This window comes from Cyphomyrmex costatus, unplaced genomic scaffold, assembly GCF_001594065.2.
Source record: "Cyphomyrmex costatus isolate MS0001 unplaced genomic scaffold, Ccosl1.0 scaffold1827, whole genome shotgun sequence".
Taxonomy (NCBI): domain Eukaryota; kingdom Metazoa; phylum Arthropoda; class Insecta; order Hymenoptera; family Formicidae; genus Cyphomyrmex; species Cyphomyrmex costatus.
Genome location: NW_017275855.1, coordinates 91,668 through 119,648, shown reverse-complemented (window position 1 = coordinate 119,648; position 27,981 = coordinate 91,668). Strand labels below are relative to the sequence as shown.

Genomic DNA, 27,981 nt, shown 5'->3' with positions numbered 1-27,981 from the left:
AAAATCAAAATAACTTTATTTTAATTCTTACTGTTAAAAAACAGTTAAATTTTGTAATAAAAAATCAATATTTTAACTTTCATGACGTCAAAATAAAGCCATTCTGACTTTTTCTCGGTGTTCTTCGGATATGTCATCCTTTAACGTCAATCTATATAGTTCAAACGCGTTTCCGTGCATCTTTATGCAATCATTTGGACTTCGCATTCGGTATAAATTCGTGCTCGCGCCGCGGCTGTTTCGATAAACGCCTGCGCGAATTTCCTTCGGGAATCCGCGGTTCTCTGGTAGGGATAGCGCGGGATTCAGGGGTGAAATTGCACGGTGGTTGAAAGCCGCCGTCGTGTATCAGTCGAACGTAGGCGGTCACGCGGTCACGAACAGGCCCTCAATTCCATGTCGTCCTCTCCCGTCCCGTTCCTTCGATACGGGCTTCTTCTGATCATCGCCTTCGGGAATGGTGAGTGCTCGCAGAATCGTACGATTTTCATTTAACAATTAATTTGGACGTTTTCAGTGTTTCCAGCGCTTCGATCCTTGTTTTACATTTAATGGATGATGAAGACAAAATGATTATATAGACTTAAAGCGCGTAATTGTCCAAACCGAACGCTGCCGATAATTCGCAAAGTAACCGCGAATTCCTGACGGAAACATTTCAGTTCTTATCTTTATTTCAACATTATGGCATTATCATCGTGATTGGAGGTTGAACATTTTTTGTTTTGTGGATTTAAGATTGATAAGAGTTTTATTCTCTATTGAATTTCCTGTTGTCTCTTTGGTAATTACTTAATATATATTATAAGTTTAATTTTCTCATAACTAAGTTTAACATTTAATCATTGAATATTAAAATGAAATAGAATTTTTTTTAAACGGTGAAATTGTGGCAAATTTATTCTATATATAAGTAATTATACTAATAATTTTATTAATTAATAATTTTATTTTTTTCAATTGTTACCACTAAACATCTTGTTTAAGGTAAACTTGAGATTAAGATAAATATACGATATATAATGTTTTCTTTTTATATTTTATATTTTCTACAAAATTGAAAATTGAAATATTTTTGCAAAGCAAATTTAAAAAATTATTATTTCGTAAAAAATTAATTTTTTAATAAAATTTATAAAATCTTGACGCAGTAAAAACATTTTTTATTTGTGAACTCAAATTAGAAAATTTTATTACACACGACATCTATATTGTACAAGGAAGAATAATCTTGTTTCAAGAATCGATCGGATATACCATATATATTGATACTTATCACTTTTTTAGATATCCTCTAAAATTCGGTTATTTACCTTTTTCCTATAATGCTTAATAATTTCGGAAGCTAAGAAAAAAAATGTAGACTGTCATCAACGAAGCTTGAAGGTTTACGTCTTGGTACCAAGGTACAGCGCGTTTAGGAATTGTTTAGATATTGTCTGTAGACGTCACAAAGCTCGTCATAGCTTTTACCCAGCAGGGCTACACAACCGCTGATATCAAAGACGTCTGAGATGTAAATTACGCGACGCGATCAAATTCCCAAGGCTGAAACGTCAACAGATTGTGAGCCATTTTTAGGAAGGGCGTCCTCGACACGAGAGACAACGCGAACAGTTCGCGATTTTTATTACATCTCTCGACCGTGATATTTTCAAGGACTTGACAATTCGATGATTTACGTTTTCATGCCCGTATTAAATTGTCGCTGGATTTCCTTTAAACATATATTTTCAACAGATTTTAATTAGCCGAATTAATTTAATAGATATGAAATATTTTTATCATGAATTTTTAATTACACAAATTCTAAAATTCTAATTTTATCGTGACTCGGTAGAAAATTCTATTCGTAAAGGTCAGTTACGAGAGTACAGTTGAATACGAACGTGTTCAAACAGAATCCTGTGAGTTTACTTTTATCGGTATAATTTACCTCGAATATATATAAGAGAAAGGCTCATGGAACTTTTAACGCTGAGTGTTCAGCTTCTAGCGATACAATAATATTGCTTTCCGATTAAATCTAAGGAGACCAAAAAGGTTAAAATAATATTGACTGAATCATGATAAAAAAATGACGTATAAATTCAATAATCGATCAATATGATCAAGTTAACATTATTTTGACTTCCTTGTTCTCCCAAGAAACACGCAAAAATTAACAACAAATCAAAATGACTTTGTTTTTATATGATTAATGTTAATAAGTAGTCAAATTTTATGATTAGAGATCATTTCTATTTTCATGATGCCAAAATTTTGACTTTTTCTTGACTTGGTGTGTTCCTTCAGTTTCAAGAAATCAAGCACACACACACACACACACCCAGACAGCACAAATCATCACAATAATATCAAAATAACGTCAATATGATTCTAAAATAATTATTAAAAGTCACTTTTCGATGAGTTACGATTTTCATTTTAACGTCATTTGACGTTATCGTGACTTATTGTTTCACTTGCAAAGTTATATCGAGATATCACGAACGCGACACGGTGTCGTTGTCATTCTTAAACTTGAATCGCTTTTCATTTTAATTTCCTTCTAATTTATTGCTTTCATACTTTAAAAATTATTTGAAAAATTATCTTTTTATTTCGAATTAAACTAATCATGTAATATTCGAATTTGTAATTTAATCTAACTTATAATAAATAACATTTATGACTTAATCTAATACATTTCATAATGCGCGAAATTTGGCTCAATAAATGGGTTCAATTGTTGGGAACGGATAATACGTAGAAAGTTTATACCAAAGGTTTCACGTGGCCCACGATGTAGCTTTCGATCTTAACCGGACCTCGTTATGGTATGTTTGCGTCGCAGCTGATAGTGTAAACATTTGCGAATCAATCGCGTCAAGGGACCATTTGACGCCTCCTCCATGCCACTGAATTCGGTGATTGGAATACCGGCGGAATTTGCATATTCGTCGGAATCGGGGCCTGTGCATGCATTTAACAAATCGGTTTACGTACCGAGGTGTTAATGTTTCCGGGTCTATCACTATCAGCGATTACTTCCTCCTTATTTACAAGCTAAAGTTTTATGGGCCCTTCTACAATAAGCCGTAAGTCACAAATCATAAGTCATAAGCTAGAAATGGGCCAATCACAGTCGTCAATTTTTAGTTTCTTACTTCCGATTTATGACTTATGACTTATTGTAGAAGGCCAATTAATCCGTTTATCCGCGAATTGACACGCGTCTGACTTTGCAAAACGACAGATGGTATTTTTATCACAATGTATTAGATTCCATTTTATGGAATCCAATATAGTAAAAAAGTTCCTTGTAAAAACCAATCGTAGGAGAGAAACGAAAGTTGTATTATTACTGTGTGTATACCAAGGTTTTATAAATACCTTATTAAATTAATACTAATTATATTTAATATACATAGTTAATTATACATATTCAATATGTATGCATAATTTTAAATAAAAGACTTCATATTAATTTTTAAAGAAATTGGATGTCGGTGAAATGATTTAGTTGTTACATGTAATATATAATATAATATTTATAATGTAGTAAACAAAAGATTTCGTAGACATAAAACTCATTGTTAGTACATGAATAATTTATGAGATGATACATCTAAAGTGTAAAATTCATGCTCACAAAGCACTTTAGATATATCATGGTTCAAAAATTATCTATTATTAAGCCATGTGTTTGACATTTTTTATTTACCACATTTTAAGTAAATACATTATATAAGAATTAACTCATTTCGAAACTCAATTTCTATAAAATTAGTGTGGAGTCCTTTAACAAAGTGCGAATACATTAAATAATAATAATGATAATAATATGTTATAAGTGAACAACATTAAACATATATCTAGTCATATCTAAACACCACAGTGTGATCGCTGCCTTGCGAGTACATGATGAAAAACCCTAACAGCTGTATATGGATAGAAAGAAAAAAGAAAATATCCCTGCTTAAAATCTTCTATAGAAAACTATTAAGAAAATTCTATAGTTTTTAATGAGCGTTTTGAATCGGTAAATCCCAATCCGCAATAGTTTTTTATTATTATACTCATAGAATCTTATTGATAACTGTAGAGCTTCTATAGTCGCTCTCGTGCGCTATTATAGAAACTATTAAAAACTATAAATACCTATACAAACTCTATATGTTCCTATAGTTTTTTATAGAAAATTTTAAGCAGGGATAATAATAGTAGCTTTATTAAGAGCATGGATGATTATTAGATGTTACGTATAGTCATGCTAGATTAGAAAAATAAATCTCTTTCGATAAATTTGTTTATTTAACCTTATGTTATTCCGCCGATTATTGTTTTGCGATGCATTATTGAAATCTTATTCTTATTTCAAGCGTTCGGATAATCGAACATCTTCATATGTTGAAAGGTAATCTTAAGATGTAGACGGATGTCTTCATGCGGTGAGCCGCTCTGCACGAAGAAATTCGATGTCAGTCAGTCGAGATCCCGCGAGATATTCTGCAGCTCATACAGTATCGACATCTAACATGCGATCTCATTACAAATCTGTGAAATTTTTCGATTTATGTTCTCGGCAATGGTGACAGACCGCGATATTTCTCGATTCGCGGGAATCTTTTGAAATTATTCTCCTATATTCGGAGATAAAAGATTCAAATTACATGCAAGAATTATAAAAACGAGGAAATTAAAATATTATAATATTAAAATATTATAGTATTGAAATTATTCATATTTACAACATTATATTAATAATGAAGAAAGCAGAAATAACAAGGTAACACAACCAAATCCTCCTTCGATTTTAATAAGCTTTAATATAGATAAAAATAAAAGATATATTTTTTGTAAATTTGTTTTTGCATATTAAGAAGATGAAACTCTCCTTAAAAAAAAATCAAGTTTTTTTGCATAAATATCGTCTACCTACACCATCAAAGATAAACAAAATATTTTAAATTAAAGTTAAATGGTTTTAAGAGATTTTATTATTATAATAAAGACTTTTTTAAATTTTTTATATACAATTTTTTTTTCTTTTATTTTTATATTTTTGTTCTTTCTTTCTTCTTATCAGTACAACGAAAAATTATTTTCACAATCGTTTTAATCGTATGACATCTGTCTTTTTATCTTTATTGAGAAATAAATTATAAAATCATATTTCGCTATGTAATCCTGAATTTTTATTTTGAAGACAAAATGGCTTTATAAATTGATAAAAAGATTTGTCACCCAAAAATTGTGCTATAAACACGGAATATCATGTAAGCTGATAATAAATTATAATTTTACTTCAGCATCATTCAAACGTTGTTTGAAGATGACGCTTAATATCGTTTGAAGCTATACAACTTTTACAGTTCGATAGGGCCGTAAAGAATCATTCTCCTAATTACGAACGGTATTTTCACGACGAGTATCACTTATCTTCCTCGCAATATCTTTCTATCTTCCTTACTTTGGACTTAGATTAGCTTGGTCCTCTGGCAGGTTTCACCACGCTTCATGGCACAATGGTTGCTTCAATGGGAAAGTGGACTGACGTTACTGATCACGTAGCTGATCGCTATAATGGACGAACATCCACGTAACGAAACGGATCAGAGCCGTGATCAGAGAGAAGGGTCTGGCGAAAGGAATCTTTTGAGTTGTTTTTGCGAGGCCGCTTCCCAAGACTTTGCAACGCTTTTCTCGCGTTCGGCTGTACACCATTTTTTTTTTTTAAGTAATTCATCATCACGTTTTATCTCTCCGAATATTACTTTTATCATGATTAAGTGATGAAATGGTTTTATATATGGATTTTATTTTTTCCACGTATTAAATTGAATATAAAAGACTAACGATATATTGCAGTTAAACATATATGGAATTTCTATAGTTTCAGTGAAAGGTTTTATCTCTTTCAGCAAAATACAATTAAAATATTTATAATATAAGATATATTTTATTTATATATGTATATATATATCATTAATATATTAATTTATATTATATTATAAAAAGTTTATATAATAATATATAAATTTATTACACAGAATCTGTTTGTATTTTATTTATTTTACTATTTCACTAATATTAAATAATTCTGTAATAATAATAATATATGTATAAACTTATAAACATTATATTACGTTAATTTTATTTCTCTTTAGCCAAATTAATCAATATATAATATAATTATACCTTTTTCATAACAAGACATATGAAAATTCAATATTAGCTATATATATTTAAAAAAATTTTAGCTTAAGTTATAATTTAATAAAATAATTTAGAAAATTAATTGCATTTTTATCTGTTCAGGTATTTGCGACGAGCACGAATACAGATTAACAAAGCACTTGCTGGACGGATATGACGCCGGCGTGAGACCAGCTAAAAATTCATCCCAGCCTCTGGTCGTGGTTTTTGGACTGTCTCTTCATCATATTATTGACGTCGTGAGTATTCGAGCATAAATAATCTTAAAAATTAATATACGACACGAGAAAGAATTTGATTGTTCCATCCGTTTTTAGCGGATTTTTTTAGAATAGGTTTGATTTAAAAAAGTATTATGATCAACATTCTAATAATAATTCTATTTTCAAAAAAGTTTTTGTTTCTAAATCTATTTAAAAAAATTTTTGAGATTTGACGGACTTTTATTTATGTCGGCATAATTTCGTAAAGAAATAATCAAATCAATTACCATTTTCGAAAATAGAGATTTCAAGCTTTAAAATGCTTTTTTGCAAATTTTTTTACGATCATTTTTGACGAAGTTACACTCTTTTGAAATTTGTCTATTTTGGGGGGCAGGATAAGTGATGCTTTAATTTTACTGTTGAGTATATAATTATAAATTTAATATTTTCAAACAAGTTTCTTTTATTTAAAATTTATGTATGTATATATTTCTGTAAATTAATCAAAAGTTAAAATAATTAAAATATTTTTTTTAATAATATTAAAATAGAGACTCAAATTTCGAAAGATAAATAAATAACTCAATAGGCTACGAGTTGCTTTAATATAACCAATAAGTAAAATACAAAATCAAACGTAACATTTCTACCCTTATCGGGTCATCATCAGTGTATATATAAAATTTAAATGTAGATACAATTAAAATCTTGATACAATGTATGAATATAATGAGGTGGTATCAATTCCAATTTCTCATACAAGATTTCAAGAATCTAATTCTAATAATCGAAGATAATTTTTTCTTTAACAATTGAATGAAACCTTTTAATAAATTACAAGTATAAGTACCAAAGTTAAATCTGATATTTTTTTAAACTAAATATATATCTTGTATGTGAGTTACGTGAAATGTTGTGTATCAAACTCCAAATAATGTTCAATTTTTATTAAATTAGCTACACATAGAATAGATATGTTATTGCCCCATATACACGTATTTCCCACAACAAAGTTATAAAATATATCAGCAGGAATTCTATATTTTTCGAAATTCTTGAAGTTTAACGACGATAGAGGTAAATTAAAGAAACAAACTATTGGTTGTATAAAATTCTTTGTTAAAGGAGAAGCGAAGTGTAGGATTTCTTCAAACATATTTTTATATTCTTTTATTTTCACTGCCAAGATTCTACATACATTTGCAGTGTCTTACGAAGATACTATATTATTGTTTATTAGCATAATAAAAATAAGTATGAGAGAAAATATTTTTCTGTATAAAAAGGATAACGGTGAGGCGTGACGTAATCAATTGGAAAAAGAAGTCCCCTCTTGACGGATTTTATCGAATAAAAAATAATTTAAATACAAGAGAGAAAATATTATACGATAACGTGCGGTTGCTCGATTTTTAACGATACTTGCATTTACATCTATGGATTTTTTTGCTATTGATTTTTACCAGCGCTTTGGTATTCAAACAGAATACTCAGTAAACGGATTTGATCTTTAATAAAATAAATTCCTGCTCCACGGCTGGTGAAAAAATCTACCAAACGATAGAAATAATATTTGAATTTATCGTCACTCTACTCGTGAAAAATAAGCGATTTTTATTTAAAGATTTATAAAAAATTTATGTAATAATATTATTCATAGTTTTCTTGTAACGATATACAGATGTAATAAATATAATTATATTTATTTCGTTTTGAGTTTGTATAAAAATTGCTAAATGTTAATAGGTGTTTAAATTTTATTAATCTTATATATATAAATTTGCTTTATCATCTCTCTTTCATCGATCACGTTAAATTTTCGAGTTTTCTTCTACCGCAGATTTGTCTCGGTACACAAGGTAAAATTGAGAAAAATGCGTAACGGAAATGGAAACATCGCGACCGTGACGGGATCCCCGATGGTAATCAGAGATACGGGAGATAAATTGGCGTGAGAATAAGTAAGGTGGGAAAGTTTCAGGCATTTGTTTCGCGTATGGCGGTAACGAGAGCAACCTTTAACGCAATGCAGCCGACCGGTCACCCCAGGGAGGCCTGAGACGGTTGAGACCGTCTAACGAGAGCTTATTACATCTATTGCAAAATATACGATCGATCATCTGGCTCGTCTTTCTTTTCCTTTTCTTTTCGTTTGATAATACTGATGATAAGGTAATATGCGGTTTTCCTGTCGAGTTTTGTTAACCGTCGAATCTATTAGAAATCTTTCAAGACACTGTTCATGGAACAGACAGTGAGATAATTGAATAATAACTGAAGGAAGATACTTTGCATGAATGTCGTTTCTTTTTATTCCAAAAGATTTATTATTATATTAAATTTTTTATTATCAGTTATACTTATATTTGCGAAGTAAAAAAAAAACATCTTAAAAAAGTAGTTTTGCATTGCAAGTATTATTAAACATATATTGTATATTGGTGGAATAATAATCATTTGTTGATCTGTAATTAATGATTTACTTTATTCTGTGTTATTTTGAGAACTATAAATTTTCATATATATAAACAGATGAAATTTTGAATTGTTAGTAAAACAATAACGTCTGCTACAAATTCCTACGGCTTAAATTCTCAACATACCTAAATCCTACAATTGAAATATTGAACATAGTCTCACGATGGTATCTTCGTTATATTATGCGTTATTGGATTACACATTCCATTGATTTTCCATAGCATCTAATCTCAAGATGATGCACGAAGATCAATATCGAGTATTAAATGAGTAAAGTGAGACTAATATATTGGTCATTTCATGGAGATTATATTTGTCAAAGAGAGAAGTACATGCGCACATACGTATATCTATTTTCTTTAATTATCACAGAAATAGTCGAATAAACTAAAAATTCGTTAAATTATCTATGAAAAACTGTAAATGTTCTCTTTTCTTTTTTTTTCTTTCAAAATCTAACGAGATCAGAATGATTCTTTAATTTGTAAATCTATAATAATTAAAAATATTGTTTTTTATTTTTGAAAGTAAATGAAGAAGTGATAACAATAATTGAAATACAATAATTATAATTAAAAATTGGTATAACGGCATATAATGATTATAGTTTTAATGATCATTTGTTAAAGCGACTGTTTCAATGAGCGATTTAGAAATATAATATACATCGTAATGTTACTAGCATTACTTTAATTAACGAATTAAAGGAATCCAATCTTGAGGGATGTCAAGCGCAGATTACCTCTCAAAAGTTTATAAAGTGGTTAGACTGAGTCGAATAGAGGATCGAGGAAAGTACCGTATACCGGAACCTTTGAATATTTATGTTCTGCGTACAAAATAACGAGATCCAATTATAAAGAATTCTTGCGCATTGATCGGACGTCAATCCCTGTCGAGAGATATAACATTCACCACGGAATTTGTTAGTTTCAGATTTCGCACGATTATGATGGTCAATTAAATATCGCGGAACTGGTTCGCATAATACTTTGCAATTGGTGTCAATTAAGTATCTTACACTGATAGCAAAAGAAAAAAATCTGCGTATTGTTAACATATCGTTTTTCTCGGGGCGAAACGATATATCGGATTGAAATTGCTAAACGAGCTGAGGCGTACGTTTTCTTGAATTTCTACCTAATGCCTGTTCTACAATAGTCGTGAGCTAAGTTATTAATGGTTGTAAAAATTGACTAATCACAGTCGAATATTATCTTTGACTTGATTAGTCAATTTTTACGACTTACTTACAATTACATTTATGGCTATTGTAGAGTAGGCATAACGATTAATACGAAAAAATCTAAAAACTAGTCATTTATAATAAATAATAAAAAAGCTTTATATAGGATGTTAATATAAATTAATTTTATATTAACACACAATTTTAATTTATTGATTTCGCACGTATTTTATTTCATCTCTATTTTTAATTGTCATATTCAAGATCATCAACAAAATAGCTTTTATAATAAAATATTTTCTTTTATTTCTAATTTATTTGCAGTTACTTTTATAAATTTTTATAAAAATAAAGCGTGGAATTTATTAAATTGCGAAAATGATATTGCTACACTGAAGTACAATAGTTTTAAAACTGTTTTGGATTTTGTGAGGGATTGATATCATTTTTTTTATAACTAGAAAGATATATTGCCTGTTGTTTGTCGACCATATCGTCGACAATTCGTTTTGTTGATATATATAAAGTTCAATTAATCACACAGGTCAGTTTCAATAACTTTCTTTTAGAGAGCAATCTTTTCAAGCGTGACAAATTAAATATCTTACGATAAATTAGTTACAAATTATAAAATATTTTGGAAGGATCTTTTGTACACTTTACAGAAATATGCTGTTGATTAAGTAAATAAATATTTCGTTTGTTTTGGCAAATAAATCATATTTCATGGAAAGATTTCATAAACGAACGATAAAAGCGTATTATATCAGAAAATAAATTAAATTTTGTATTCAAACAAATTAATAAACGCTATAATATGTTCGCGCGGCATTTATATTTATGTAAACGAATTTATATTACACAGTTTCTACAAAGATCGTTTCGCTTCACATTCCTTTACGTCTCACGATTTATAATTTATTTCAGGATGAAAAGAACCAAATACTTACGACCAACTGTTGGGTTACGCAGGTTTGGACCGATCATCATTTGAAATGGAATGCCTCGGAATTCGCTGGAATTCGAGTAATCCGCGTTCCCTACAATCGTGTCTGGCGACCTGACACGATTTTGTATAACAAGTGAGCAATCGTTTCGAATCAGGGGATAAACTTCACAACGCTATTACACTTTTAAAATGTATACCGCAAGGAGAAAGTTTATGTACTCAACCCGCGCGGTTCTGAGATATTAAAAAAATTCCACAAATTGGGACAATGATTTATGCGTTCTCTTGAGAACTTGTCTTAATCTTACTATTCTTTTGAAACTTCTTTCGATCCCTTGCGGGATACTTTGCGGTGATACGCATAAAATGAAGACTGAAAAGAAGATTCAAAATAAAATATACTTTTCAAAACCAAACTTGTGAATAACGGATTAGTTAAATATATAATAAAAAAAATAAAAATACAAGAGACGAACAAATAATTTATAAAAGATTTCGAAGTACACATGTATATTATAATTTATAAAATTACCCGAATAATATAATTTTTTAAATTATTTCATTGATATATAAGCAATACAGTTTAAAGATAACTATGTGACTGAAATTAAAAAAGATATATATCTTTTTTTGATATCTCGGTGCGGTTTCAATTTCTGGTTACAGTGCGGATCCACAATATAGTTCAGCGGTCATCAATACAAACGTGATCGTCAGTCACACGGGCGAGGTGGTCTGGTTAAGCCACGGTATATTTCGTAGCAGCTGCGACATAAATGTAGAGTTCTTTCCCTTTGACGAGCAACGATGTGCCCTCAAATGGGCCTCCTGGACATACGACGGGTACCAAGTAAGTCTCACCTTCTACCGTTTACATTTTTTATTTCCCACATTTGGATCTTTATTCACCCGAATGCAAATTATCAAAGTTTTACATTTGCATAATTGAATATCTGATTTTTGAACAGAACAGGTCACTGCGTCGCGTATTAAAAAATTTCTCTTAAAAAATTTCTGTTAAAATGAAGTTCGAAGTTTCTTCCGTTGGGACAAATTATTCAACGATGTAAATTGTAAAAATTCGCGAAATTTGCATTATGTGTCAAATGTGTCTTTTATTGCAATCTACTCGAAAATTTAGATAACGCGTTTGAAAGTTATATTTTTAGTCGTTACCTGTATTTCGTATCAAAATGCATATCGGATACAATCAACGATTTTGCTGACAATAAACACTAAGACCGTACATCAAACAGTCTTACCGCAATGTAACGTTTTTAATTTCGCGAACTAATAATAGCAGCAATGCCTAAAAATATCTACATACGAAATTTTGTAGTACATATCTTCAAATACCGACAGTACAGTACAGTTACATTATAATTAACATTTTGTTAATTGCACGCATTTTGTACTTTTCTATTAAGTATATATTATGACGGAAATATAACATGAAGAAGCACAGAGCTATGATTTATCCGCCACCTGCGACGCTTCGCACAATACATTAATGCAACAGATGATAATAAGTAATTGCTTCTAGAAAATAAACGCGTTTTAGTGGATAATACGACGATAAACGGAGCAGCTCATGTCGATATCTACTCACTCAAATTTTGGTGCTCCACGAAAAGTACGATGCGACATTTTGCAACTTTGTTGATAATAACAAACGTCACACACATCAGACAGTGCAAAATGGAACGTTTTCAATTTCACAAGTTAATCATTTACTGTAATAACTGTGAAATATGACTGCATTTCAAGCAGTGATGTAGTGATGCACGGAGCGTTGCTCCATTTCGTGCCGTTGCTTGTTCGCTCAAGTGGCTCTCTGGCCTCGTGTGCATACATAATGTGTGCTATATGTCACAAAAACAAATCCTAAAACCATGCGCCAGGCAGTTATAAAATATTTTACATATTTTAAATTATATGAATATCTTTTATCTTTTTACATTTAAAATTAATTTCGTTAAAAGAGTTTTTTTTATTGTATTATATATATTTTGCACTCCGTTTTGTTGACTGAATACAATCATCTAACATAATGAATAAAATAACGATTAATCTCTTTGTTGAGACATCTTGGAGAGAAAATATTACTCGAGTTATAATCAACGAGAGAAAATATGTTTCTAGAATTTAAGACAGATTTTTACGCGAGAATAATGTTTTTTATATGATTAATCGTTTTTCTCTCAAATTATCTCTGAAAAAATAAAAAAAGACGTAAAAATAATTAACGTACATATCAAAAGTAATATAACTTAAAAAATGTGATTTTTAAGTTATATGAATGAATTAGATATATATACATATATAATTAATAAAATATAAACAATATTCTGTTAATCATCAAAAGTCAACTATAATTTAACTTCATAAAAAACGATCAGAACATCACAATGTGGAAAGAGTGGTTTACAAAAATCATTAAAATCATTATAACTAAAAAAATGATTTTTTAAGAGATTAATACGAAAATTACAAAAATAACATAATAATTTTCTGTTAAGTCTGACAGAAAATTATTAATTAATCAAATAATATCGGCAAAAAAAACATATTTTTAACATGGTGAAATGTTATTTTTGTTATTTTTGTATCAATCCTTAAAAATATTTTTTTGAGTTATGACAATTTTAATGATTTTTTTAAATCACGTTCTTTTTTTAAATAGAAAAGAAATATTTTTTCCTTAATTTTACAAGTTGCCATTTTTAAAATAAACGAGCGACATCACTTCTTAAGACTCATCTTTTTTATTGAACCATGAAAAATAAAATTCAGACCTGACCGATATTCGTAGTCAGTTCTCATATTGAAGATAGTCTTAAGCACAGCCTTAAGATGTCATGAATCAATCATAAAACCGTATTAGCATCTTAAATTAAATATTAAATTGCAAATACTTAATAAGTAATAAATATAAAATTATTGATTCTGACTCTTTATTAAACCATACGGTTTCAAGAGATTGATTTCAGCTGAGTTATTGGATCATAGATATCGATGTATTTTGAATGTTATATTTTAAAATGATATATGAGAAATAATTCGAATGACATATTCCATTTAGTCGATTTTTCATTAATTCTTTTATAAAAACTTTAGAATCACATACAAAAATATGGGAAAGCGATTATTGGCCGACGCGTGACTGTAATTCGTCTCGCAAATTTTCTTTTAAGTCGAATTAATTTTTGCGTTCAACCATTCCTAATTCGTGATATTATATTCAGCTTCATTTAGGAGCGCGGAATATTTTATGGTTTCGGTAGATATCATTCAGCGAGATACCGTATCGATTATCTGAGGTCTGAGGTATCGATAGGTATCGGTATATATTGTACAGTTCCATGCGAAATGCAAAATCATATCGATTGGAAAGACAAAGATAAAGAACGAATATTGCAGATTAAATCTTACATTTAGATGCATCCTGAAATTATAATAAGGATTGCCGAACATTTCTATCTCTTTTTACGTTTTAGGTAGCTAATTTTTTTGGTATTACGAGAGATACGATAGCAAAAAAACCATTTCGACGCAGAATGAATTGTGCGTGCGACGCGAATGAACGAAAGGAGAAAAAAAAAACGTACAGCTGTTTGCAAAGCGAAGCCGATCAGTCTTTTGGAAGTTCGGGGACGGGACGCTTAACACAGCTGCGGAATCGAAAACTCTGGCCCGTCAAGTCGTGAAAATGGTTCGGGCAGATCGAAGAGCTTAATCCCAGCATCGCGAGAAGAATTCAATACGAGAACCGTTCGCCTCTGCGCCGAGAGCACCCTATCTTTTAGAGTGTTTTTCCATTTTCTATCTCTCCGCGTTGAATACACTTTGCGTGCCGCTATCGTTGCTGCCGTTTTCTCGTCCTCGTGTAAAGAACGTCATCGCGGTGTAAAATACTTGTCCAAGAGAATCTTTCAAAGTTCTTCGCGCATTAATCATTTCTCGTGTTTCGTGCGGTCGGATTTTCAGTGGCTATCATTAATTTCCCAAGCGAAAACTTGACAAGAGGTTTCTCTTTCATAAAAAAAAAAAGTCGACCAAGTTCTTGTTTCAATTAGCAATTTTTAAAGAATTTGTTGATCGAGTAAACAGATAAATGATGTGACACATTAATTGGTACGAGATTTATGATAAAAAAGAAATTACGATAAAAAGTAAAATAAGGATTATTTTAAAATTCAATTGAAAACGTTTACTCTATTCGTATATTTTACTTTAAAAATCTGATTTTCACGTTTTAAAAAAATGTCGATATCTAGTATATAGATAAATCATGTGACACATTACTTGTTACAAGATATAAAAGAAGTTGTGATAAAAAATAAAACAGAGATTATATATTGTATTAAAATTCAATTGAGAGAATGTCTGTTTGATTCGTGTAATATTCTACTTCAATTTAAAATCCGATTTTGATCTTTTAATTATTTTCTCATTCGTACGACCGCAATAAACCTCTCGATTTGTCATTATTAATAAAATACGTAACAGCTCGATGAAAAGTTATTACGCGTTATACAAAACAGTCTGGATTGCAACGATAGACATTCGGCCTGTCAGCTGCCAGTTTAACTTTTAGTCGATAAACCGAACCGGCTCTAGTTCGTTGGTTTCGTTCATGTTTAGCGAAAGGACGCAACGTTCGATAGACAACAAAAAAACTACTTTCGGTTGATATTTTTTTACCATCGCAAATTCGCCGCTTTAAAGCTGAATTCTACATTAATTGCAGAGCAATCGCAAACTTGTCCCGATAGTCAATCAGTGGAGCGTCTATTTTAAAACTAAAATATGCGTTCTAAGCTACTTAAAATATGCTTAATCATGTTTTAAACTGTTTAAAACTTGCTTTATCATGTTTTTTTTTTTATAATACTATTCAACGCATATAATGAAGTATTAAAAACATGTTTAAAAAAGATATAACGTTTTGTTCCTTAAAAAGAATATCTTTTGCCAACACAGTTAATCTTATGCATCTAGCTTATTCTATCATAAGCAGATCTTGAAAAATATAATGGACCAATTAAAAGTTCTTCAAACTGCGTTCAATTTCTTAATTGAGGATCTCTAGCTGTCGTAACAAACTTGCGATTAACGTAGAACTAGTTTTTATAGACAAATGACGGCGATTTGTGCCGTCGGTTATCACAGTGTCGTGTGTAATTTATGAGGAAATTTTGCGAACATCAGCTCGAGCTGGAGAGGCAGAGCGAGCAGGGGGACGTGAGCAATTATCAGGCGAACGGCGAGTTCCATCTTCTGGACTTCACCGCTCGCAGAAACGTCGAGTATTACTCCTGTTGCGAGGAACCGTACCCCGACATCACTTACGAAATTCGCTTACGACGACGTCCAATGTTCTACGTCTTCAACTTGATTCTGCCCTGCATACTAATCAACGGCGTCGGTAAGTGGAGTGCATAAATGCGCATACCTGAGCGAAACGACGCGGAATGCTCGAGGTAGTGACCTGATGCGATAGACTTAACGTTAATTCGTACATCAAAGGGCATAATAATTGTTACTCAGTACTCTTGTATGTATCCAAAATACTCTTACTACAATTGATTTAGAAAGTTCTAATATTACAATCATACCTTGGCGTTACACCTCATGTTATCCTATATTGAAAGCATATTTAAGAAAAAAAAAATACGATTTATTTTTTCGAAGTCTTTTTTATTTATTCTGAAAATATGAAGAACTTTTTTGTAAATAATACAATACGTTTATTTATCGAGTTTTACGTCGCGAAATTATTTTATATTCATCGAAGAGTTAATATAAAATAATCAACTATTATTTTTCTTTATAAAATTTTTACAGAGAAAGACCACAACTTTTAAAGTTATTGTTTGGTTTATAACCTCATGAATGAAATTTCACAGATTACGAATTAATGAGATACGCGGTAACGTGATGCAAACCTCGAGGACCTCGTTTATTAATAAAGGAAGTAACAGGTCTTATCGTTAGTTACGAAGTAAATTTCATAAATAAACCCTGAAACTACAAAGTGGTAGACCGCTTGAGAAGTCATATACAAGATTAAATACGCTCTCTCTTCCGATCTTTCCGCATCCTTCGTATGTACAACCTGCTTGCGTGAGAAAATCGAGATTGTCCCTACTAGCATGAAATGCAAATCTTATGAATTTCCATAATAGTTTTCGTAATCTTGGCGGGGAAAAAACGACATCCTTATTAATAACTATGTGAGCAATCAAATTACGTGTTAAAACTCCGCTAGAAATAGTTAGATTGACGTCGAATCGACGTCAATCGATGTCGACAGCACTAGTCAATCGATTCAACCAATCATTTTCAGCTGGAAATCTAGTATTGCCTGATGAGAAAATCAAGATATACGATTATTGTTTTTATATACATGTTTGAAATAAATTCGGAATTTTTAAATAAAAATATACATTTAAATAGAAATATATCCATAATATTTTGAAAACAGATTATGGTACTATGACAACTTATATATAATTTAAAGTCAATTAAATTTCTATAAAGATGTTTAAACTTGCCATAAATTTTTGTCATTAAATATTATTGTAATTACTGTTTAAATTACAATCGAAGCAAAATTATTTTTATATTTATTTTTTAATAATTAAAAAATAGTTCTAGCTATACTTTCTTATTATTTAAAATATTTATTCTTAATCATTCTATATGTATTCTAATATCGTACTAATAAGTATACGATTAAGAAAACCAAAAATACATATCTCTCATAACAATATTATAATGTAGGTACCAAAATAAAAAAATGTAATCTCTAAAGTTCTTTGTTAGTATTTCATAAAAGCGTACAAGAAATGATCTTCGAAAATTATGTAATTTTATGCAAAGGAGAGGAAGAAGACCAGAATTCGAAAAATAATATTGGCGATTGGGTCTAATAACATTAGGATTTGTACGGGGGAAAACAAATTAAGTGATCGCCTTTAAGGAAACGACGGCATAAACCGAAGCATTTCATTACATTTCTGCTGGCGTTTATCGATGAAAGAAATTTCCCGAGAACTTGTTGGATATTAACGCCAAGCTAGCAGAACAGTAATTACCTATGGAATAAAAACGAATGTTATAGACAAAAAAGTGGAAAAGTAAAACATTATAAAAGTTAATTCTCTGTCAGCAACTAGCGTTTTTAAAAGCATTATTTATACTTTAATTGTAAATTTTGGTAGATACATTTAATTATGCAAAAGTAAATAAAATACAATCTGGCTTTTATAATGATAAAACTTTATTGTTAAAATTTTTGAAAAGTGTACCAGACCAAAGTTTTTCAAACTTTTATAATCTGGAACAATAAAAACTTTATTGTTTTTTTCTTGAAGGCCTCTATTAATGACGAAAAAGTTAAAATTTATGTTACCGGCAAAAGGTTAAGAGATTAACTAATTAATTTATAAAGATATATATAGAAATAGACAGACAAAAAGACATATATTGAAATAACAGAATACAAGACCCAATGGGGCGATCAAGACTATCGGACAAATGGGGCAATGCAATGGCTTTCCGATGATAAAATTGATGGTTATTGTAGAACAGTTTGTTAAAAAATGACAACTATGAGTCATCGGGAAATCTTTATGTGCTTTCGTTTGACCAAGAGAATTTATACATATTTTACACAACAATAGCAATAAAAAGTAGACAAAATTTAAATTCATTTTCCATTTGCACAAATATTTACCAATATTTTTCATAGGATTAAGATCGGTATAATTCATAGTTGGTTCTTATATTTAAGATCGTCGTAAGTCTTTAAGATGTTAAAAATCTATCAGCGTATTAGCGTCTTAAGACTTTACTTAAGACGATCTTAAAATAAAGATCGACTATGAAATACTTCAAGGAAGTAAAAATTATGGAAAATCAGTACTTCAAAATATAAAATTATCGTGATTATCATATCAATCAATAAGGATATGTTAAATATATTCTTTTATTTAATGAGAATAAAAGATACGGAAAACTTAATAAAATTTAAATTTATCGAACCGACAATGAGAGAAAAGCAATCCGAGACTGCTTCGTCTTTTTTTTTTTTTATCATCTTTTCTGCAGTTCTGCAGGTTACTCTATTCTCGATCTACAAACTTTTGAGTTTGTCACGAGACTTCAAATCGAAGTCTCGTGGAATATCTCGGATTCAATATTTCGCGGTAAGGGTGAAACTTTCGCGGACGCTGTTCTTGTTTGCTCTCCAGCCCTGCTGGTGTTCTACGTGCCCTCCGAGTCGGGGGAGAAAGTCACCCTCGGTATCTCGGCCCTTCTCTCTATGACAGTATTCTTGATGACCATTCGCGAAACTTTGCCGCCCACGGAGAAGACGCCTCTGATAAGTGAGTACTTCGTTAATCATTTCTGATCAAAAATTTTAATTTGAAATTCCAAAACATTAATACACATTCAAAATGTTACGATCCATCAATCTTGTCCATACTGTTATTATATTTGATGGAATTATGGCAAATATTTAAAATCATATTTTCGAATTTCAAAGTTACTTGATTTTGTTATTTCGAATTATTCGATACAGAATCACGATTTTTATTTGCGCATATATTACTCTGTTTTCATATTAGTTAATTTTAAAGTTAACACTTTAGATTGACTGTTGTAACAAGCTTGAAATTGACTTACGACTAATATAAGACCATAGTAATATAGAACCAGGGTTACAGCTGCTCGTTACTCATTAAAAAACCTGCGGGAAAGTGCACCTGGGATTTCCTTTAGACGCAGTTAGTCGTCTCTGCAAGATTGAACAGCGTCTCATTTCTGCTAATGTAGTCTTCAAAGAAGGATCCCGAAGGAGTGTGCTCAAAGAACAGCGAGAAAACCGAATAAAAATAGTTTGGAATCGTTACTCAAGTGGAGAAAGAATTTTGTTTAATGGTTAGACACGGTTTATGTGGCAGACAATTTTCTTAACGAAATACGAGTGCATCAATATTCACTTCTTCAAACAATAGAAACATTATTTTATTCGATTCTTTTAATTCTATCTGTTATACTTAATTTAAACATATTTATATATTTTTAATATATATTTAATATTTTTTTATAAGGGGAATATGAATATCTCATGTTATATATATATAAAAATATTTTTTTAATTGTTTTGCATTTTTCTACATAAAACAAATTTAAGAGAAATAAATTTAATTATCTATTTCAAATTTTAAATAAAGATTGATTTACTCGTTACATGAAAAGCAGTGAAAAACTTAAGTAAATCTAAAAATTTAAACGAGTTTAAATTAAATGACTAATAATAGAATTTTACACACATTAAAATGATAAAAAAAACACTCACAAAACGTTTGAAATTTAAAACTTAGTCCTTCTGAGCCGTGAAAAATTACAGATCTGGCAAGATTAATTAAGTTTGTAATTTTTGACGGCTGAATAGGATTATTTGTATAAGTTGAGTTTGGAACATTTTTTGTAATTGATTTATGTTACTTTTAATGTTAATAAATAACAGTATTATTAGTCATCTAATTTAGACTCGTTAACATTGTTTACCTTCGTTCAATTTCTTCATTGTTTTTCTATATCTATCTGTACCTTTCATTTTGATGCTTTTAGGTCTTTACTACGGCGTCAGCATCTGCCTGGTATCGTTCGCATCCGGTCTAGCGGTCGTGACGTTGAATTTGCATCACCGTGGTGTGCGGGGCATCCGCGTACCGAGTATCGTGAGATCGCTGGTCTTAGACAAATTAGCCAGGATAGTATTTCTGAATTTCCAAGAGGAGAATAGATCGGTAAAACGGATGCACGTAATGCACATGCATATTGTTCCTTGTAATACGCGGGGTATTTTGTAAATCGCCATCCGGTTTCTTAAAGTCTATTTGAATATAATAAAACTGAGCCTAAATCAGATTCAGATCGATCGAATTAATAATTCTGAGAATCGTGTAGCTTCCTGTGGATAATAGCGTAAACAGGGTCGTCGTCAGACGTTCATTTCAGCATACATAAGTAAAACGATATAACGAGAGATGATATCATCAACATTGTACAAAAGAATAAAAGAATAGATTTAGTATAAAAGAATTCGAAAATATATAATCGATTAAAAAAACAAATATAAGAAATTTATAAGTGATAGAAAACGTTATAATGATAAAATCAATTAAGACTTCTTATAATTCAAAAACAAATTGGAGAGAATAAATGGCAATAGGAGTCGGGCGCAGAATACGTCGCGCAATATAAATTATGAACGATATGCTGAAATATGTACAAAATAGATTTTAATTATTAATGAAGAAATACGAAAAATAGATCCAGATACAAAATACTAATATATTTTGATTATACGAATATAATCTGTAGCTGATCCCGAACGCAAACGAATAACGTATTGCGCCGAGAGAAAGTTTCGCGGTTCATACAATTTCTAAACGCGAGCCCGCTATTACGGCGTTCTATTGAAAAGTTACAGCGCAATCATCAATATGGTATTACAGCAATTTGTTATATCAGCAGGAGCCAGCGGAACAATTCCCGAGAAGAAAGAACAATTGTCCGCTGCACTGTAAGCCCGAACTGCCGGAACAACACGTATCTCCCAAATACGTATCGAGGAAAGACGATAGTAACAGTTCTAGTCCCAGTTTAGGTGAGTCTGTGATAAAGACAATTAAATTTATCAAGCTGTCAGTGACTTATTAAAAGTTGAAAAAGTCACTTAGCTTTTTTAGTTCTCATAACTTTGGTTCTTTCCCAAATATTTAATGTTGCGTATTATTATATTCTCAAATTTATATTATTTACCTTTAAGCGTATTTATTAATTTACTCTTATATGTGTTTATATATTACATTATAAAAATTGTATAAAAGTAAATTTTCTTCTAGAATAAAATAAGTTTCTCTTCAATTCTTTCCCATAAAACCGTTATTTTAAGATCGCAATTTTATACAACTTTTTTATTTTCTATATTTTTACAAAATCGTTGTAACTAAAAAAAATCACAAAAATTTCACAAAAACTATGCCTCTCTAAAATAATTATATTCGCTTTTGATACAATGTGTAATACTTGGTTACGAAATGTTTACTTTCATTTGCAATCGAGCGCAACGATCCGATATTTCTTGTTTCAAATACATATATCTTGTCGTCCTGATTATACTCCAGTAGTCTGTCCGACTAGTTTGGTGTGGTCTAGTTTTTTTAGCCAACTGATTTGTGCCGCGTGATCAATATATTATGAATCCTGTCGAACGATCGCACAGATCTCGGAAAAGAAGGCGGCCTTGAGGCGCATTGGTCCCGAGTCCTGGGAAGAGTGCACGCGACCATCGAGAGGAACGAACGACGCTTGGTCGAGCAGGATCGCCGGGAAAGGACAGAGTTAGATTGGAAACAGGTCGCTTTGGTCAGTGATCGTGCCCTGTTGTGCGTTTTCTTGCTTACGACGATCGTCAGCACGGCGGTGATTTTATGCGGCTCGCCCCCGACTCCAGATGCGTCCAAAGATGAGTAATCCTTGGACTATCGGTTCGATTAATCGTTCAACGATTGGTGAATGACACTTTTCGAAGATCACCGATGATTTTTGATCCAGATAATTTTACTTATAATATTTATTCATTTATACGGGAAGAACAATTTTACTGAAAGATTGAAAGATTAAATACAGATCTGAAAATAATTTCATATAGGAAATTCAAACTGACTGCTAAAATAAAACTTTTTGCAGCATCGCTCATTATTTTTTAATTTCCAACATAATTACTTGATAATCCAACAAATTGTTTTTAGATCCGTATCCAGCAAAATCATTCTTTTCATATATTACAAAAGATTAAATTTAGCAGACTCGTTGATGTGACAAATAAATGAATATTTTATTATTTATTTTGTAATAGAACGTGTGTTGATCCACGTAAAAAGTGAAAAACTAAAATGGGAAGTTTCTGTTTTATTTGCTGGTATCATTAAAAGAAACATTATTTTGAGACAAATTCCAAATGTTTCTTGAATAAAGTATCGTATAATTTTAAATAGATGTGATGTACTTAGAAAATAATGTATCTATCTCTTGAACAGGTGTGAATTTTTTGAGAATTCACGTATCTTAAATTATAACTTAAATTCACTTTCGCTCTCTCGACGTTTTCCTTTTGTATATCGAACAAACGAAGAATAATTTCAAGTAGCTGAAACTGTAAATATCGGTATCGAATTTACCATAATATACGCAAATCTAGTGAGGTAGTAAATTTGTAAAAACTTATTAGTGCGATAAAAATGTATCTATTGATATAAAATATTAATGTTTAGATTTAGAAATGAGTGTTCTTTATGGATGAGAATACATTATCTGTAATAAAATTCAAAATCAATATTGAGATGTACTTAAACGGGATTAAAAGTATAACTTAAGACATAATAAGAATAAATATACATATATGTAATGAAATAGATATTATTTATTTAACAACCAAAGTCCCGCAACCACATTTTTAAATTATTAAGTCTTTTTTAATTGACTTTTTCTTATTTGTGTAAAAATATTAATCCATCTCGTGCGTTTTGTAAAAATATATAAAATATATTAGTATATAGTAAATATGAAAGTACTTAATAATTTTTAATAATAATCAGGTACAGGTGCACAAGCTATTTTTACAAAGTCTTCATATTTCACATGTCCGTTCAAAGACACATTAGCCTCACGGAAGATTTGCTCCACTGCAATAAACGACAATATGCCAAATACAAAATTTATGATTAATTATTGCTTTATTACCTTCTTTACTGCTCAATTGTTCTCCCCAGTGAAGCAACATATGTGCCAACTGTCGTGCTGGAATAGTGCCGCTGCGAGAGGTATCAGCAGCTTGAAAAGCTTTGATCACTTCTTTCGGTAGATCTTCCGCACGAGTCTGAAGATGCATTATCTCCAGGAAATCGGCGAAGGACATTTTCCCACCTAGAAAGGGACACAAAAGACATTTCCTTATATAAAGTTTCTCTGTTCGCTGAAACTTGTAGAGTGAATCTCACTCGGAAAAATGAAATCTTACTTGAAGACTGAAAATAAATCACTCCTTAAACCTGGCTCGAATTTTCACTTTTTAGAGTGAGATTCCACTTGAAAGAATTTAGCGAGTGACAAAAGCTGAACATTGTAAGATATCCATTACCTTTGTCCTTCATGTACTTGTTCAATTCTGCAATGGTTGGACTCAATCCCAAGGATCTCATGATTATAGTGAGCTCGTCAAGTGTGCGAATCTGACCGCTTCGGGCAAATAGGTAGAAACATTCTCTGAATTCTGTGAAAGTATTAATTTCAAATCAGCTTGTTTGATTTATCTCAATTATACGATAGGCAGTGATAATCCCGCAACGATTTCAAAACGTACCATCGATATCCTCTTCTCTGAAGTAACGCGCCTGCAACAATTACATACTCGATAAAACACAAAGAGTAAAGCAGAATGAATATTAAGTAAACTTGATTGCGCAAAAGAAAAAGATAAAACGAACAATATCGTGCGTGAAACATATGAAGAAAGTAGATCGAATTCGAGAGAATCGAGAAATTACGTTCTAAATAGACCTCGGAATTGTTGACGAAATTATAACATATATCGGGATTACCATGATTGGTTGGATTCACGAAGACTGCGTCTCTTCCTTGAGTGTCGGATTTAGACGCGGTTTTGATGATTTTTGACACAACAGGTGTTTGACGTGAACGTAACCTCACCTGTTCTCGCGACGCTTGTAATGGAGCGACATCGTTCGTCGGATGATTCTACTAGAAATCCTGATTGCGCAATCTGTGCAAGGGAAGGTCAATGTTCCTAGCTGTGAGCTGTCGTTGAAACACAATTTTAGAATGCATGATTCTTTAACGAAAGCCTGTAGAAACTTTTAAACGCGGATTTCCGCAATAACGATCTCCGATAAATTCGAATCAGCCACTTTTGACGAGTAGAGAGCTGACCCTTTTGAGAAGGAAAGATGTTCAAAGGGAAAGAGAGAGATCGAAAATAAAGAAAATAGTTAAGTCTTCGGTGTTAGGTACACTATAATTCGTCACGTTGCTCACTGCAGTTATACGCTGCTAGACAATAGACTTTTCTTTTGTGTATTCTAAAATTAATCTCATAATTGTCGTCTATTCGCATCTTTTTGCAATTTTTGTTTGTATTGCATTTTCAATGCCATACTTTGGGAAGCTCAGAGTTTTGTCTCGTATATTTCAAAATTAAGATTATATAGAATATTTATATATTGTTTACATTACTTTACACAAATTTTGTCATGTACTGTAATAAATGTAAAATATTAAAAATTATTATAGATTGGATAATACAACGCAGAAAAAAAATAATCAATTGTTTCGTGATTGTTAATGGTATATTCGATTTTACAATATACTATAGATAAATAAAAATGTATATAGTGTCCTAAAATTTGCGACTTAAAATAATATTATAACAAAAACATTTTCAAAAAGTTCAGTAAAAATAAGGTGTTTGTAAATGTTTATTTTAAGCAGTAATTTTTGAGATAAAAGTTTAAATTTTGAGATACGAGAGTTTTACAAACTACGACTAGATAATCTCTTGTGAACGGGTACTCTCCACTGCCTTCCGTTCAAACAAAAATTATCCGCTTTAAAACACAAATTTTCTGCTTTAAAAATACAAATTATTTTCTTACGTTAATCTCAATTTTATATTTGTGCGCAAAAATGCATGTAGGTAATCGAACTGTAGGCAAGAATCATGTAAGCAAACAATGCGCACTGTAGGCAATCGATTTGTAAGCAAACGGGGTCCTCCTAATTACTTTAATGTACTTAATAAATTACTGTACTAATAAATATTTTAAAACTGATTTTAGATTATGAACTAAAAACGAAACTTTTTTTTTCTTCATGTATAGACGAATTTAAGATCGCTTTAGATGATCTATAATTTGCATTAAATTTCTGATGGAATATTTTGATCTGATACGTTACGGTATATTTTATCTGTGTATTTAATTTCATATACGTGTGTGTGCGTTCTGGATTTATAAGTTCTTGATTTGACTTAACTAACGTACATAAGTATTACATAGATACGTGAAATTATAAGTTCCTAGATTCTAAAAAGCTCTGTAACGCAATAAGATGATAAACCAATGCATATATCGTGTATATCTAATACTGGTAGATAATAATCATCCCTTCGCTCGGTAATATTCCTATAACAATTCACCCAGGTGATAAAGTCAGGGAAGAGCGATTAATCAAATGAAGGCGTTATAGCAACCTTTCGAGAAATAAATTCTGAACTATAATTGCGACTAATGTGATTGGACCGTTATCGAGGCGATGGAATAAAAGGAAGATGTGGAAGCATCGCGGTGCGAAGAATAGCCGAAAAGAATAGCCGAACGGAACAATGATCCGGTAATCGTCTCCCTTCCGACAGCGGGCGTATTAGAATTTATTTCGAATACGCCGACGGCGGCGGTGTGCCCGCCGGTATGGCTATTGATTAACGTCCCTCGCCTCCGCGCCTCGTTAAAAAGCCTTTCGCCATCAATCTCGGCACCTTTTATGATGCCAGCGATTACTCTCCTCTCCGTTACGGGGAATCCCTCTCGGTGACGAAACAATATTTTCGCGTCTCTGGGAATGACTCTCGACGTTACTCACGTTACTCGTGACGTCAAAAGGAAACATGAGAGACGGCCGCCCAGGAGGTGCGGGAGGGAGGAAATATCGACTTCGCTCGCGCGACACGAATTGCGAATTAATGACGCGACTCGGTTTCGCGAGCGAAAACGTAAAGTATCATTGCTCGCGTCTCTGAAAAAGACTCGCTCGACGTTTCGCTCGCGAGATCGCGAATGCTCTCTCGCTTTGTTTCGATCCGCCTTGTTATTTTCAACGTATCGGATGTCACGCTATTAATCATGCACGCCCTGATTTAAATATCTGCGCAACCGATGTCAAAAGCTCGTGCCACTCTACGCATTGGAGCAGAATATTGCGAATTGAAAATTAGAATTCGACCGATTAGAATGAAATAATTTAAGTATTCAGTTACAGTTGATTCTTATATGTTTTTTAGAGTGCATTCTTATATTCTTATATTTTTGTAGTACAGTCTAAAAGTTGTGCTAATCTAATAATAGAGGGTTGTTTATTAATATCCGAAGATATTACTTAAGACAATCTTAAAATATAATTAGAACGGGCTGTGAATGTTCTTAAAATTTAAATTATTTGATTCCAATTCTAATCTTTAATTTGCAATCCTCAATCTTGGATATGTGGTATGAACACGGGCTTAAAGTGCAATTGGTGATAAGATTTGCGCCATGGTTTTGCTTAGACTTCGAAAGGATCCCGTATCAATCAATTTTTTCTTCATGCATTCGTTTGCTCGTCGTTTGCTCACAAATCTTTTGGACTCAGGGTGAACAAACGAAAATTCTAACTGAGCATTCGTGAGCAAACGATGAGCAATCGAATGCATGAAGAAAAGAAATCGATTTTTTAATATTGGGGGGCTAGGGTGAAGTTTTGGCCCCCCCAATACATAATTTTGGTATATCTTTTGAACTAAGGGTGAGCAAACGATAAGCAATCGAATGCATGAAGAAAAAAAAAATCGATTTTTTAATATTGGGGGGCCCAGTTTCACACAGGTCCTTTTTTTATTTAGATACGTGTCTGTAATTGAACGTCTTGTCGATTAATGGCGGAAAAAAAAAAAAAAAAAAATGATTAAAGCAACGACCGCAAAATCCGCGTCAATCCTCCGTGAAAAATGCAATAACTGCATCATTCTGTAAATAAATAAGACCGTCGCAGCAGTCAGCGGCATCTAAGCTCGATAGTTACGTTCACTTAGCGTTTCTCTCGGGGGAGGG

General features: G+C 31.4%; 2 protein-coding genes across 2 annotated transcripts; one reads left to right on the top strand and one right to left on the bottom strand.

The window, feature by feature from the left end:
• Positions 1-130: 130 nt before the first annotated feature.
• LOC108772307 (neuronal acetylcholine receptor subunit alpha-10) lies at positions 131-22,690 on the top strand. Its single transcript, XM_018537824.1, is given in 11 exon segments — positions 131-210; positions 292-373; positions 376-460; positions 6,304-6,440; positions 10,999-11,153; positions 11,687-11,870; positions 16,232-16,448; positions 19,279-19,413; positions 20,666-20,844; positions 21,575-21,707; positions 22,326-22,690. Coding segments are annotated over 11 exon segments (1,638 nt in total). The 3' UTR covers positions 22,577-22,690.
• A 971-nt stretch (positions 22,691-23,661) lies between these two features.
• On the bottom strand, positions 23,662-24,815 carry LOC108772327 (calmodulin-like protein 4). Its single transcript, XM_018537848.1, has 5 exons — positions 24,703-24,815; positions 24,465-24,495; positions 24,243-24,374; positions 23,846-24,028; positions 23,662-23,787 (listed from the first exon to the last, which is right to left on the bottom strand). Exons 1-5 carry the CDS (start codon positions 24,703-24,705, stop codon positions 23,687-23,689), a joined length of 450 nt encoding a protein of 149 aa, XP_018393350.1. The 5' UTR covers positions 24,706-24,815; the 3' UTR covers positions 23,662-23,686.
• Positions 24,816-27,981: the final 3,166 nt, after the last annotated feature.